This window comes from Sceloporus occidentalis, unplaced genomic scaffold, assembly GCF_023333645.1.
Source record: "Sceloporus occidentalis isolate IW3139 unplaced genomic scaffold, rSceOcc1.0.p SCAF_20, whole genome shotgun sequence".
In the NCBI taxonomy this organism is placed as follows: Eukaryota; Metazoa; Chordata; class Lepidosauria; order Squamata; family Phrynosomatidae; genus Sceloporus; species Sceloporus occidentalis.
The window spans coordinates 4,143,014-4,156,886 of record NW_028317000.1 but is presented as its reverse complement, the minus strand read 5'-3'; the positions used below and the strand labels follow the sequence as shown (position 1 = coordinate 4,156,886).

The 13,873-nt window shown below is 44.9% G+C and overlaps 1 protein-coding gene across 2 annotated transcripts; it reads left to right on the top strand.

Annotated features, from left to right (window-relative positions):
- The first annotated feature begins 1,059 nt into the window (after positions 1-1,059).
- Positions 1,060-13,846, top strand: ANXA9 (annexin A9). 2 transcript variants are annotated; one of them, XM_089483251.1, is made up of 13 exons: positions 1,060-1,263; positions 2,733-2,834; positions 3,570-3,666; positions 4,359-4,453; positions 5,537-5,650; positions 5,747-5,831; positions 6,567-6,646; positions 6,898-6,957; positions 8,325-8,421; positions 9,377-9,472; positions 10,975-11,033; positions 12,141-12,263; positions 13,318-13,846. In XM_089483251.1, the coding sequence occupies exons 2-13, from the start codon at positions 2,760-2,762 to the stop codon at positions 13,378-13,380; spliced, it is 1,044 nt and encodes a 347-aa protein (XP_089339377.1). In that variant the 5' UTR covers positions 1,060-1,263; positions 2,733-2,759; the 3' UTR covers positions 13,381-13,846. The 2 variants fall into 2 exon arrangements, with proteins under 2 accessions (XP_089339377.1, XP_089339378.1); XM_089483252.1 differs by lacking the exon at positions 1,060-1,263 and adding an exon at positions 1,539-1,685.
- Positions 13,847-13,873: the final 27 nt, after the last annotated feature.

Genomic DNA, 13,873 nt, shown 5'->3' with positions numbered 1-13,873 from the left:
GTCCTTTGCCCTTTGCGGCAGGGGTTTTCCTTCCCGGTTTTGCCTCCTCTCTTTGTGGGAAGGTTGTGCCATCATGCGCTCGGAAAGAATCCAGCCCAGGAATGCAACCTGGCAACCTTTGGTCAAGTGTCTTTGCGCACTTTATGACTTCTCTCTTTCCAAACTGCAGATTTAATCGGAGGAGCATTGGAGCACCTTTGCTTTGCATTTGAGAAAAAACAGGGCCCAGGACAGGAGGCTTTTCTCTTTCCAACAGGAGGCAGCCTAAGCCTTGCATCCACACTGCGGAAATAACCCACTTCAACTGTCCTGAATCAAATGCTATCCGTTTTGTGAGACAAGTGGCTTTATCAGAGAGCAGTGGCGCCACAATGAACGCCAAATCCTAGGATTCCATAACAAGGAGCCATGGTAGTTAAAGCGGTGTCAACCTGGATTGTTTTTGCAGTGCGGACGCAGCCTAAAACATCTGCAGATTGGACATGAAGTCAATGGAGACTTTCCCTGCATTTTGTCCCTGGTATTTTGAGGTCGGCTGCAGAAATGATTCAGTTTGACACCACTTTAGCTACTGTGGCTCAAGATTTGATGGGATCTGTAGTTCGGTGAGCTATTGCGAGGTTGGATCCAGGAGTCCATCATTTATTTATTTAATGGAATTATATTACTATATGTACTATATATATATATATATATATATATATATATTACTATACAGTATTCTTCCTTTCTCCCCAAAATAGGATTCAAAGCATCTCCATCAAATAGACTTTCCTCTCTTCAGCATCGATTGGAAAAGATGCTCCTTCCATGAAAACCCATCGATAGAATGAAACACAGGCAGCCAAACATCGAATTATCCCCCTGGTAAGATAATAATAACCATGATAATAATAATAATGATGATAATGATAAATTATATTTATTTAAGAGGTTAAAGTCTTCCATATTTTGTTGCCGCCTGCCTTCAAGTCGTTTCCGGAAGAGCCTACGACGAACCGATCCTGGGGTTTTAGTCCGACGCTCCAACCACAATGCTTCCACTTTGGGGCGATCCAAACTTCTGCAGCCAGAATAGAACAACAACAACAACAACAAACATCATCCAAAAGTGGCCACAGCGCTAGAAAGAAAATGTAATCGGGGAAGGAGACACAATTCTTATTTGGGGAGCAACCCTCCAGACTGCAGGTCCCAGCATCCTCAGCAGAGCCGACGGCGAAGACTGCTGGGAGATGCAGTCCACAGGCTTCTCCTCGAAAGGTACCCTGGAAACCTCTCGCACCTGCCTCCCAGTTTGGCTCCCATCCTTCCCAAAGAGTCCTAGGTATTGACTTACCTGTCAGGTGTGCCACGATCCCTTGCCTGGGAAAGTTATGGCCCTTTGGCGCATCTCTCCTTTTGGGCCTGTGCCACCGTCTTGTTGGAAAGTCCGTGCCTGCCGCCCCTCCAGCGAGAGAGGAATTTGGAAAGCTGGCCAAGCGCCATCCTCCGACGTCTTGGCTCCGTGTTCAGCACACGCCGGACTGGTTTTTCCATCTTTCTTATCGTGGGATGGCTGAGGTCCTACCCACAGGCGGGTGGGTGCGGGTGGTTGTCGCATACACACAAATACACACACACCTGCCATCTCCCTTACGTGACAACGCTGTTCTCATTCCCATTCGGAGACGACATCGGGACAGGTAAGTTCCTTCTCTGCTCTTGCAAATGTGGGGTATTTGCAAGGTGTACGGTGGATAAACCTTTTGGCTGGGACTTGCACATTTCTGCTTTTTGCAAGCTGCCTGGTAGAGAGAAATTGAGTCCAAGATGCCCCTCCACATGTGTGGCTTTGATTATTCACAGATTTTATTAATATGTCCTCTCTAGGAATATCTAGGTCATCCAGTGTGACTCTGTGGTCAACTTTAACCAAAAGTCGCACTGAAGGACCTAGAGATTCCTAGAGAGAATACTCTACTAGGCCTTTGTAGCTCCTCCAATGCAACTCTATGGTTGACTTTAACCAAAAGTCGCACTGAAGGACCTAGAGATTCCTAGAGAGACTTGCCTGGGCCTTTGTGGCTCCTGCAATGCAATTCAGTGGTCAATGTCCGGCAGATCTTGACCACAGAGTTGCACTGAAAGACCTAAAGATTCCTAGAGAGAATACTCTACTAAGCATTTGTAGCTCCTCTGGCGCAGTTCTATGGTCAATATCTGGTGGATGTTGACTCCACAGTTGCACTGGAGGACCTAGAGATTCCTAGAGATATGTTCTCTCAGGTAGAAACATAATGTGTTTCCATATTCATGGGGGTCCTGTGATGCTAACCCCAGCATATGTAGAGGGATGAGTGTATCATCGTCATCAAAAAGTTGGCAACGTGATGTGATTTGGATCCTGGGGCTTCAGTGGATGTTGCCATTTGCAAGGGAAAAAAAGTGTGCACCTCTGGATTTTTGTTGCTGTTGCGCGCCTTCAAATCATTTCCGATTTATAGCCACCTAAGGCAAACTAGTCCGGTGTGTATTGACGCCGGAGCCAAGATGTCTCCAGGAAGGCTTTTTGCCAGGTTTCCAAATTCCTAATTGCCGGGGCGTTTCCTTGACAAGGTTTGTTCAGAGGAGGTTTGCCACTGCTGAGGCTGAAAGAGTGCGGCTTGTCCAGTGGGATTCAGGGCCAAGGCAGGCATTGAACCCTGTGTCCCCTATGAATCCTTCTACCTCATTTTTGTTGTGTTTTCCAGCTTAGAGACGGCCACTGCGGCTACCAGATGTCACCAGTCAAGGAGCCTGAGAAGCCATCGATGGCGGACGAAATCCTTAAGCAGCTGTCTCTGGCGGAGAAGGTGAGAGGGACAGCCGCGGTGGGGCTCAGTCCTGGACTATGGGTCATCGCTGCGAAATGCAGTCATAGTTCATTTATTCAGCCTTTGCAAGGTGCTGTCACATATGGAGTAAGAGTAAGGCCTCATTCCCACTACCTTTTAAACCGGATCGCAAATTGATTTGAACCGCAATTTGTGCAAATTGGTTTAAATGACCCTGGTTCACACCTGAACCGAATTGCTGAAGTGATTCGGAGAGGGGGGTCCATGCGCTAGACCCATTTAACCTGTGTCTTTTTGGCGCTGATTATTTGCCACGTCTTTTTGGCTAAAACAATTCCGCGCAAGTGTGAGCCAGACGCAGATCGGAATCGATGTAAATTTGCCCTTTGGCCGGCTGGTGCGGGTTCAATTTGAATCGATGTGAACCATAAGGGGGTTGTTTTATTTTATTTTGCAGCAAGAAAATGCGATCGGGGCAAATGTAGGGTGAATCACGCTCGGCTCCATTGATTTGGTTCACAAAGCGATTTATTTGTAAGCGGGAATGTGGTCCAGCGACAATGGGATTTGTGATACATGCATTCAACGATGGGTTTCTTTGAGCGTGGACATTTCAGAACTTGCAAAACACACTTTGGAAACCCGAACCAATGCCCAGTGCGTGTAGCCTCTTTTTCCAAATCAACCCAAATTTTAATAGAGTTGGGTTTGGGGGTTGTGACGGTTGTGTTTTCTTGTCCTGTTTCGTCCCAGACTGCAGTGTGGGGCACATTAGGGACCATCCGGCCGCATTTGAGTTTTGATGTGGAGAAGGATGTCCAAACTCTCTTGGAGGCAGTCAGCGGTGAAGGTAATGGTGCCATCATCCATTATAACCATAATACTTAGGCAAGAGTCCTTTCTAGCCTTCTAAAAATATGCACAACAGCCCTGCAACATAGGCTTTTGTTGTTGTTGTTGTTGTGCCTTCAAGTTGCACAACAATCTCCTCCTTGCGCTCTGGTTGGCAGCTGAACAGATCTCCTTTGCGATGTGGCTGCTGGCTCTTAGGATGGGCTAGGAGGGAATATTTAGCATTATGGTAATAGTGCCATTGGTGTGACTATGTGTTGTTGTTGTGTCTTTGAGTTGTTTCCGACTTAGGGGACCCTAAGGCAACCCTAGCACAGGGTTTTATTGGCAAGATTTGTTCAGAGAAGGTTTGCCATTGCCATCCTCTGAGGCTGAGAGAGCGTGACTTAGCCATGGTCACCCAATGAGTTTCCACGGCCGGGCCAGGATTCGAACCCTGGACTCCAGAGTCCTAGTCCAATGCTCAAACTACTATGCTCTTGTCCAAAGTGTGCCGGTGCCTTGTAAACCTACATATCCCAGGGTAGGATGTAGGATATGTCAGAGGGAGCCATGGCAGCTAAAGTGGTATCAAACGGCACCATTTCTGCAGATGCACCCGAATATGCATCTTAGAATCATACAGAAGTTGTCGTTACGAGGCAATTAAACTATGTATGTCCAATTAATAAAATGACCATATTCTTTCAGGTGTCCATTATGGGACTATCATTGACTTGTTGACCAGCAGGAGCGATGACCAGAGGCAGCAAATCTCGGAGGAGTTTCTGGCCTTCACGAAACAGGTGAGACGCTGTTGAAAACATCATCCTCTAAAGCCATGTGGGCCACATCATCTTCATAGACCACAATCTGGTTTAGAGAATGCATCAGAGAGGCTTCCAGTTTTTGGTATCAGTAGGGAGACGGCCCATCCAGACCTCTTGGACATTGACTCCTATTGCAACCGATAGCCATGTTGGCTAGGGATCTCTAGTCCATCCAGAACAAACTTCGGCCTTCCAGATGTTTTGGCATTTCACTCCTAGAACTCCTGACCATTGGCCAAGCTGGCTGGGGCTTCTGGGAGCCGAAGTCCAAAACGCTCGGAGGACCGAAATTTGGGCATCGCTGATCTAGGAGGTGCCCAGTTGAGGAAACATTGATGGAAAGAAACACTATGGAGTTTATAGTTTTCTGTGGGTTTTTCGGGCTCTGTAGCCATGTTCCAGAAGAGTTTATTCCCGACGTTTCGCCAGCATCTGTGGCTGGCATCTTCAGAGAATATTGAGGGCAAAATGACCAAGGGACTGTGTCTGAAGATGTCAGCCATAGATGCTGGCGAAACGTCAGGAATAAACTCTTCTAGAACATGTCCACATTGCCCAAAAAACCCACGGAAAGCTATGGATGCTGGCCATGAAAAAGCCTTCAACTCTACAAGGTGGAGTTCATCACATGAAGGAGACCAGGAGTGTATCTTTTGAATATCCCAGAAAAATTATGTAATGATTTCACATGACGTCGCGCAAAACCCACTTTTAAAGTGGTCACAAAGAAGCATTAATGCACATCTTTTTACGTTTGAGATTTCAGTGGCAGCGCAATTGGTGCAATTGTGTGAGACAGACATTTGCGCAATGACTCGCCCTTTTCGCTTTATTTGCGGGATGCTTTCAAGGAGCTTTAATCTCTCTTTAATGCCGAAATCAGCCCCAGTGTGATAAACTCCTGTCTGAGCCACATATTCTCAGCTCTCCGGATGTTTCCGTACAATAAACCCCATCAACTCTGACCACTCCATCTAGAAATGATGGGATCTGGAGTACTTTTCCCCCTGGAGGGATGAGGTTTCCTTTCCTTGTTTTAAAAGTCCGTTTGCTCTCCAGGATTTGCTGAAAACGTTGGAAGCCGCTGTATCTGGAAACCTGGAGGCCCTCGTTGTTGGACTATTGAAACCAATGGCCCAGTTTGATGCCCATGAAGTCAAGGCAGCTCTGGAGGTAAGGTCCTTGTCTATCTACCTATGGCAGTCTCTTCTATGGGTTGCTGCCATCAACATTACCCCATTTCTAAACAGTGGACCATGGTTTTTGCAGGGCTCAGAGGCAGAAACCCTTGCGGAAATCCTCTCCACCCGCACGAAAGAGCAGCTCCGGGAAATCATGGATTTTTATGAGCATGGTAAAAGAAATAAACAACAATAGCTTGGGGGAGAAAATGAAATTAAATGCTTTTTAAAGTCTATCTCTAAGCATTGGTGCGCACAGGTGAAAAGTCCTATCGTCCTCGTGTCCTAAATCTGGGCTTTGCGGTTGGCCACTCTTGTAAATCGGGGTCGAATTATAGTCCAAAAAAAGGTAACTTTCCATCGCTTTCTGACCAGGATGTTGGACTGGATCAGACTCTTGATGTAATCCAGCAGTCACCTTTTGCCTATCTTTGCATATTTATGCATAATTGCATAATAATTATGCATAATTGCATAATTAGTTTTTAAAACATACAGCTGGGATCCTAAGGCATGGCTATAAATCAAAGATAATGCTGTATTCATTTGGAAAATGTTTGCAAAGGGACCTTGCAGCACCTTTGACACTAACCTGAAGAAAGCAATTGTTAGCATGAGCTGTTTTGGACTTGAGTCTTAGGCTCATGCTACCATCTTTTTTTGTTTTGGGGATAGGATACCCCTTGGCTAACTCCTTTAAAGTTCGGTCTAAAACCCAGAGTGGATTCACTGCTCCACCGACATTGTTGCTCCCAAGTATCCGGTTGGAAAATGCTGATGGATTGCCTTAAACATTGCTTCTCTGGTTCTCATCCTGCATCCATTGCATCAGGATAGAATCCAATGCGTTGCAACCTTTTGTTGTTAATCTGGGCTTGCATCCATCTTGCTTCCTCTGCCGTTTCTAGATTTTAAATCGGAGCTGGAGGCGGGCATCGTTTCGGGGACCAGCGGCGTTTTGAAAGACCTCCTTGTCGCCTTGATCCAGGTAAAAGAGCCCACCTTTCCTTTCAAACCAAGAAAGTCGAGAAATCTTGGCCTGTTTCTTAAAAAGGGATGCAAACATGTGTCTGTATGTTCAACCTCTCCCTGCCACATCTATGGAAGAAGGCATGATGCAGTGCAGATGCAACTTTTGTTGTCTATCAAAAGGGCGACTGTAGTGAAGACATCAGATGCTTTCTCTCTCTCCTGACCCACTCCTATGTTTCCTTTTCCCTTGCTTTGCAATCCCAACAGGGCAGTCGGGAAAGATACTCCGGGATCATCGACTACATCTTGATAAAGCAAGATACAAAGGTGAGATCTGGTTGGCAAGGACTAGGAGGGATGCCATGTTTAAATGGCAGTCACAACTTAATGCCCAGGGCTGAGTGTGCAATGCATCCGGTGTGTAAATGCGTCATTGGTGCAGATTTGCAATACTCACTGGCGCTGTCTTGAGTCCCTACATTCACCATATTGGCAGAAAGGCGAAATAATAATAACAACAACAACAACAATAATACATCATTGGACAAATTAAGAAGGCACAAGGACAGCAAGGGGTGTTGTTTTATTGATGGCAATAAAATAGCCTTCTCCAAAGCATTGCACGTTCAGTGGTGTTTGCCAAGGGCTTTAATTCATTACCAGACAATGTGGGCAAGACTGGCATTAAGGAATTATTAGTCTGTGCCAGCTGGGTGTGCGACAAAATAAATATTATGCAGGTTTTCCTGCTGCGTGTCCATCCAACATGGCAGTTCGCCCTCGCATGCTGATGAACGAGGGAGCAAGAGTTGCGCAAAAGCACTCTGTGCATGAGCCAAGTCCCTTAAGCAGGATGAGGTTATTATGGAAAGGGTGAGAGGATATACAAATGTGCATATTACATTTGGGAATATTACTTTAACTGCCATGGCTCAAGATATTACCCAGCCCTTTTGAGGATAAGGTCCAGCATCCCCTCATAAGAAATCCTACCCAAACTATCCCTGGCCTTTCAGCGTTTCTCACCCCTGCCCTAAAAGATCTATCCAAGCTACTTTGGAAATAGGTCCTAACCCCTTGGATATAGAGTTTAGACCATGGGTGCATCTGCACTGTAGAAATGATGCCATTTGACACCACTTTGCAGCTCCATCCTATGGATGGATTTGTAGTTTGACAAGGTCTTGAGCCTTCTCTTCCCAAAAGCTGCCCAAACTACCAATCCCAGGATTTGGTAAGGATGGAGCCGTGGCAGTTAAAGTGACGTCAACCTGCATTATTTCTACAGTGTAGATGCATCCCAAAAAGACTGGGTGATGTAGCAAGGAAATAGGGTTCTTTACCTTACAGGAGGCTGTACATGACCATGCTTAGGAGTCGACACTTTGTTCGCTTGATGGGATTTCCCCCAACACATGGGCTTTGTAACAAATTATATGAGAATGCGCTTGGGTATCAGGGTCTCGTTCTCCCCGGATTCTGGTTTGTCAAAGCGGGAGACAGATGTGCATTTCATTTCCTAAATAAAGATTTAGGGTCCTTTGGTTACCTGGTTTTCTCATTGCTCCCAGAGTCGTGGGGAAACTGAGTTGGAGAGGTCTATCCACAAGAGGGGATGTCCATAGTTGAAATGACAGGACTGTTTGTTGGAAAACAACCTCATGAAATGACGTTGTAGTTTTGTGTTGTTTTAGGCTCTCCTGGAGAACGACGGCGGCGAATTGGGGCGGCCGAAGGAAAGCGAATGGGTCCGGATCCTCACCCAGCGCAGCCCTGAGCATCTCAACAGAGGCAAGGCCGAGGCCCCAATGCTAGCCATTGGGTTGTGTTTGTATGCTGGGTGTTACGTTGGGGAGAAGAGGTGCTCAGCCATGTTGGCATCTCACGCAGCGTATTAAAAAGCCAACATGCATTAGATGTGTCCGATGCACATTGAAATTGCCTGATGCACCTGGGAAGTATCTGATGCGTATCGGACAAGTCCGACACACATCGAAAGTGCCTGACGCATATCAGGGCATTCTTCCCACTGACTGCATGCACATCTTCACACAGTTCGTCACAAAAAGGTCAAGTCAAGATCCACTCCAATGATTCTCCCCCATTATATACAGTATGGAGATCCTGGGAATGGTACTCCAAAAACCTCGTTCCCAACTTCTCTTCTTTCTTACGGCATTGTAAACTGTCTCTACATTGACTAAAATTGTTGTCGTTCACTGCCGTCAACTTCGATTTATGGTGGCCCCATGAACGATAGACCTCCAAGTCTATCATCCACCGACTGCTATGTTTGGGTTTTGCAAACTCAGGGCAGCTGTAGGCTTCCTTCTAGAGCAGCGTTTCCCAAACTTTGGTCCTCCAGATGTTTTGGACTTCAGCTCCCAGAATCCTTGACTGTTAGCCAAAAGTGACTAAGGCTTCTGGGAGATGGAGTCCAAAACATTTGGAGGATCAAAGTTTGGGAAACGTCGCTTTAGAGTCTATTAATCTGGAATGCAGTTTTCCTCTTTTCCTGCTGCTTTCCACCTTGTTGTTATTGTTGTGTGCCTTCAAGTCATTTCTGACTTATGGCAACCCTAAGGTGAATCTATCATGGGGTTTTCTGGGGCTGAGAGTGTGTGACTTGCCCAAGGAGTTTTCTATGGCTGATAAGAAGTAATAGTAGTAGTAGTAGTAGTAGTAGTAATAATAATACACTTTCCAAATGTTTAGGAATTTCTTAATCCTTCATTCCTCTCCGCAGTGTTCAACTGGTACCACGAACAGAGCGGTTTGCAGATTGAAGACACTGTGGATAAATACTTTCAGGGTGGCGACGGAGAGGCTCTCTTAACATTGGGTAGGTATGATGCAAAACAGCTCTCCTTAACCTGATTCCCATCATCCCCAGATGGCTGGGGACGAGGTCTGTTGGGGTTATGCGCCTTTCCGACTTATGGCAACCCTAAGGTGAACCTATCACAGGGTTTTCTTGGAAAGCTTCTTCAGAGCGGGTTTGCCATGGCCATCCTCTGCGGCTGAGAGAGTGGGACTTGCCCAAGGTGGGTTTCCATGGCTGAGATGAGATTCAACCATGGTCTCCAGCATCATAGTCCAACGCTCAAACCACTATGCTATGTCGGATCTGGGGATGATGGATACTCTAAACCAATATATTTGGAGGGCACTAGACAGGATGGCATGTAGACTCTATTTAATTTCCCTTAAATAAGAGATTCCAATGAGCATGATTCTTTTTCTTCCAAGATTGGTGTCACCGGGGTCTGCAGGAATACACTCTGTGCATGCTCAGGAGATCACTGGATGCTAAATGAGTCTCTGTTGGTGGACCTCCAGTGTTTTGCTTGAGATTAAAAATGGGGTGACCTCCATAAATACTTCATAGGAGATGATGGAAGTATAAGGAACAATTCAACAGAAGCTTTTCCTAGCATAGAAGGGCATAGAAGCCTTATCTAGAGAATGCCTAGCCACCCAGCTTTTTCCAAGATGCCAATAAAGAAGGCGCCTGTGGAGCAGGTCAACCTGTTTGGGCGTTGTTTTATTTTAAAGCTGCTATAAATAGCTTGGTTACATCCGAGTTGGCGGTTCAAAATGGTAATTCCACATTTTATTGTTCCAACAAACCAGTCTTGAAATCCCATCTGTCTGCAAAAGGACAGAGGAAGTGAAATCCACTTTGCACTTTGATCTCCGGAGATACTAAAAATGAATGGAGAGCAGGCTCCTAAAAAGTAGTTTCTCTCACTCTCCATTAAACAAAAACAAAAACCAAGTTACTAGTTGAGATGGTTTTGCTCGGAAGCGTGAAAGTAAGGCGTCTCTCGGAATCTCACAAAGGCCAAAACGTAGTTGAAAAACACATTTATTAGACTCGGTTTCTTGTCCTCTTCCATGCTGGACTAACCAGACCTGGATCAATGAGACAAAGGCGAAATTGCAAAGAACAGTCATGCAAACTACAGAACAATGAGGCTTCAGTGCTTCTCCCTTTGCATAATTTATACAGTTTGCAACATAGCGCTTTGTCTGTGGCTGGAATTTAAAATTGCTCCTCTCCGGAAGGATATTTTTAAAGACTGGAGTAGCCACAGCTAGCAAAATGTGGGCTGACAAAATACGCTTCGGGGCTAGTGATTGTTCTGGATGTCTTTTATTAAGCTGACGGAGGAAATTGCAACTCCCATCACTTTGCAAGAGGGCTGGCATGCCACAGCTCTCTTTGGCATGGCATGTTTTGAAATAGGGTCGAAATTCAACTGGCAATCCCATCTTCTTGCCCTGTTCTTGCCCATTTCTGAAAGGTGCAGGAGGTAACCTGTGACATGTTCTCTTTTGCAGTCTCTCTCATCCGAAACACACCCCTCTATTTTGCCACAAAGCTCTACCAAGCTATTAAGGTGAGCATTTTATGACATTTTATAGGGACCCTAAGAACGAGAGGCCTCCAAGCCAACCTTGCAAAGGCATGGCTTCCTCGATGGGTTGATCCATTGGGTGCGCGGCCTTCCTTATTGTATTAATAACTGGCATTCTCCTTGGGACGTACATCTTTGTAGGCAGCCACACATGTGTCCAAAAGTGAATTCAGTAGCTTTGCATTGTCCATATTCAACTACAGGCTGCTGGGACTTACAATACAGGCAATGTTGGTGGACAGATACGGTGTGGCCCGATGTGCAATAGGCACCAATGCATATCAGCGTGGTCCTAAATGTACATCTGGGCACCTGCTAGGAAGTGCTGGAATACAATTGGAACATAACAGGAGCCCCTGATGTATGTCAGAAGTGTCCAATGCACAACAAAAGTGCCCAGTGTGCATCAGGACTGTCCCATGTGCATGAGACGTCCCCAATGACCATTGGAAATGTCCAATGAATGTCAGAAGTGTCCAATGCACAACAAAAGTGCCCAGTTTGCATCTAATATTCCCAATGCATTTTGGAAATGTCTAATGAACAATGGAGATGTGCGATGCATATCAGAAGGGGCCAATGAATGTCCGAAGTGCCCAATGTGCACCAGAAATGTCCAGTGAACATTGGAAGTGCCTGATGCACATTGGAAGTGCCCAGTGACCAATTCAAACTGTAACTGCACAATGTGCATTAGATGTGTCCGATGCACATTGAAATTGCCTGATGCGCATGGGAAGCATCTGATGTGCGTTAGAAGTGTCCGATGCATATCGAAAATGCCTAATGCGTATCAGAGCACTCTTTCCAATGTCTGGATGCGCATCTTCACTGAATTCTCTAACAGGGTTTTCAGGGCACTTTGGCAACATCACTATAAATTTGTAAAGTTACAAAACATAGGCTGTGATGTTCTGGCCATTATCTTTACCTTATTACATTACATTACACTACACTATAATAGTAGTAAGTTGTTTGTGCTGCTGGCGGAAAGTGTATTGTTGTTAACCTTTTGATTCTGCCATTCTTGCAAGGATGATGGCTTGGCTTTTTATATCATCTAATTCCCATTTTTTATTCGTTGCCCAGGGTCCTGGAGCCAACCTGAGAACATTGGCGCGCATCATGATTTCCCGCAGCGAAACCGACCTCTTGAGCATCCGCGCCGAGCTCCGGAAGCATTACGATGTCTCCCTGTATTCTTTGATCTGGGTACGGTTGGTGGGCTTTGGCCATAGAGGTTTCACGGAGGCAAGAGAGGTCCCAGGCAAGGCAGTGGGTTGGCGGTGGAAGATGGGAGTTGCAGTCTGTGCGCAGGCAGGTTTATTTGGGGCTGAAAGGAGGCACCTTCCCAGCTCCAACCCTCAGCCTTAGGTATATATGTATGTGTGTATATATACATATATCTCCCTAGAATATATACTTATACCTCTATGTGTGTGTCTGTCTGTCTATCTATGCACATGTACCAGTTGCTCCCTAGAAGGCATTTTGGAGCATTTCAAGGCTAGGGATATCTATCTATCTATCTATCTATCTATCTATCTATCTATCTATCTAATAATAATAATAAGTTTTATTTATATGCTGTCTCTCCGGCAGGATTGAGGCGGCTTACAACATAAGATAAAATACAGTACAAAATACCACCTATTAAAATACATTCTATGAATTCCCTCCCTCATCCCAAGTATACTATAACAAAATATCATAAACAATTAAAACAGTTAAAACAGTCTGTCTATCTATCCATCCATCCATCTATGTTTGGAGCATGCATATATATATATATATATATAGAGAGAGAGAGAGAGAGAGAGAGAGAGAGAGAGAGAGAGATGTTCCAAAGATAGATAGAAAGACTGTTTTAACTGTTTTGATTATGATATTTTGTAATAATATATATATGCGTGCCTTGAAATGCTCCAGAATGTCACCTAAGGAGCAACTGGTGCATTTGCATCACATTTATCTCCCAGAGAAGCCTTTTTGGGAAGAGGATTTGGAATTTGGACAAGAACTATTTCCATGTGTTTTGGAGGTGAGGGGGGGTTTCTGTGTCATATGGGAACAAAAACTGACCTGAATCTTAAATAATAATAATAATAATAATAATAATAATAATAATAATAATAATAATAATTATTATTATTATTATTATTATTATTTGGGGGCATTGGGGCCAGAGGCTGCAGTCTGCCCAACCCAGTCTGTACTGTGGTGATTTATATTGAATGCAATGTGTTCTTTCTTTCTGTCCTTCCAGGACGAGACGAAAGGCAACTACCGGGCGGCTTTGCTTGGCCTTTGCAGGGCAGAAGATTTATAAAAGCCCAACACAATCCTCCATGAACAGATGAAGACTACCTTTGAGACCTAGACTCAGATCTTGTCCTTCTCCTCCAAAGCTGAGAGTATGGTCAGTCGAGCTGAATTTTTAAAAAAGGCAGCAATTCATAAACAGGCCAAGGAAGCCATATGGAAAAGTCTGGACTGACCAGTTGTACTAGTTTATTTCCACCCTCCATTTAATATACCTCCGAAAAGAACCAGGCCCACAACTTTTCTTTCCGAAGTATCGTTTTATTCGAGTGTAAACTTGCGTGGATTTCATTAGTCCAACCCCAAATACATGATTAAACCGTTTAAAATGTCATTAAATAGATGGCAGCCCCAGAGTAGAGCACTGTTCCTCAATTCATTGGCAGTATCCTGGCGATGCGACCCACGTTTCATTTACCTTATTCATGAATTTTTATCTTACTAATGAATTATAAAGAAACGGTTAAAGCTTATTTTCCGTACTGATTTTAAACCTTGTC

What these genes read in the sequence shown, in the direction of transcription:
- ANXA9 (XM_089483251.1), top strand. Translation starts at nt 2,760, where the DNA reads ATGTCACCAGTCAAGGAGCCTGAGAAGCCATCGATGGCGGACGAAATC. An exon ending in AAGTCAAGGCAGCTCTGGAG is followed by an intron (nt 5,651 to 5,746) that starts GTAAGGTCCTTG and finishes TGGTTTTTGCAG; the next exon opens with GGCTCAGAGGCAGAAACCCT. An exon ending in TGATAAAGCAAGATACAAAG is followed by an intron (nt 6,958 to 8,324) that starts GTGAGATCTGGT and finishes GTGTTGTTTTAG; the next exon opens with GCTCTCCTGGAGAACGACGG.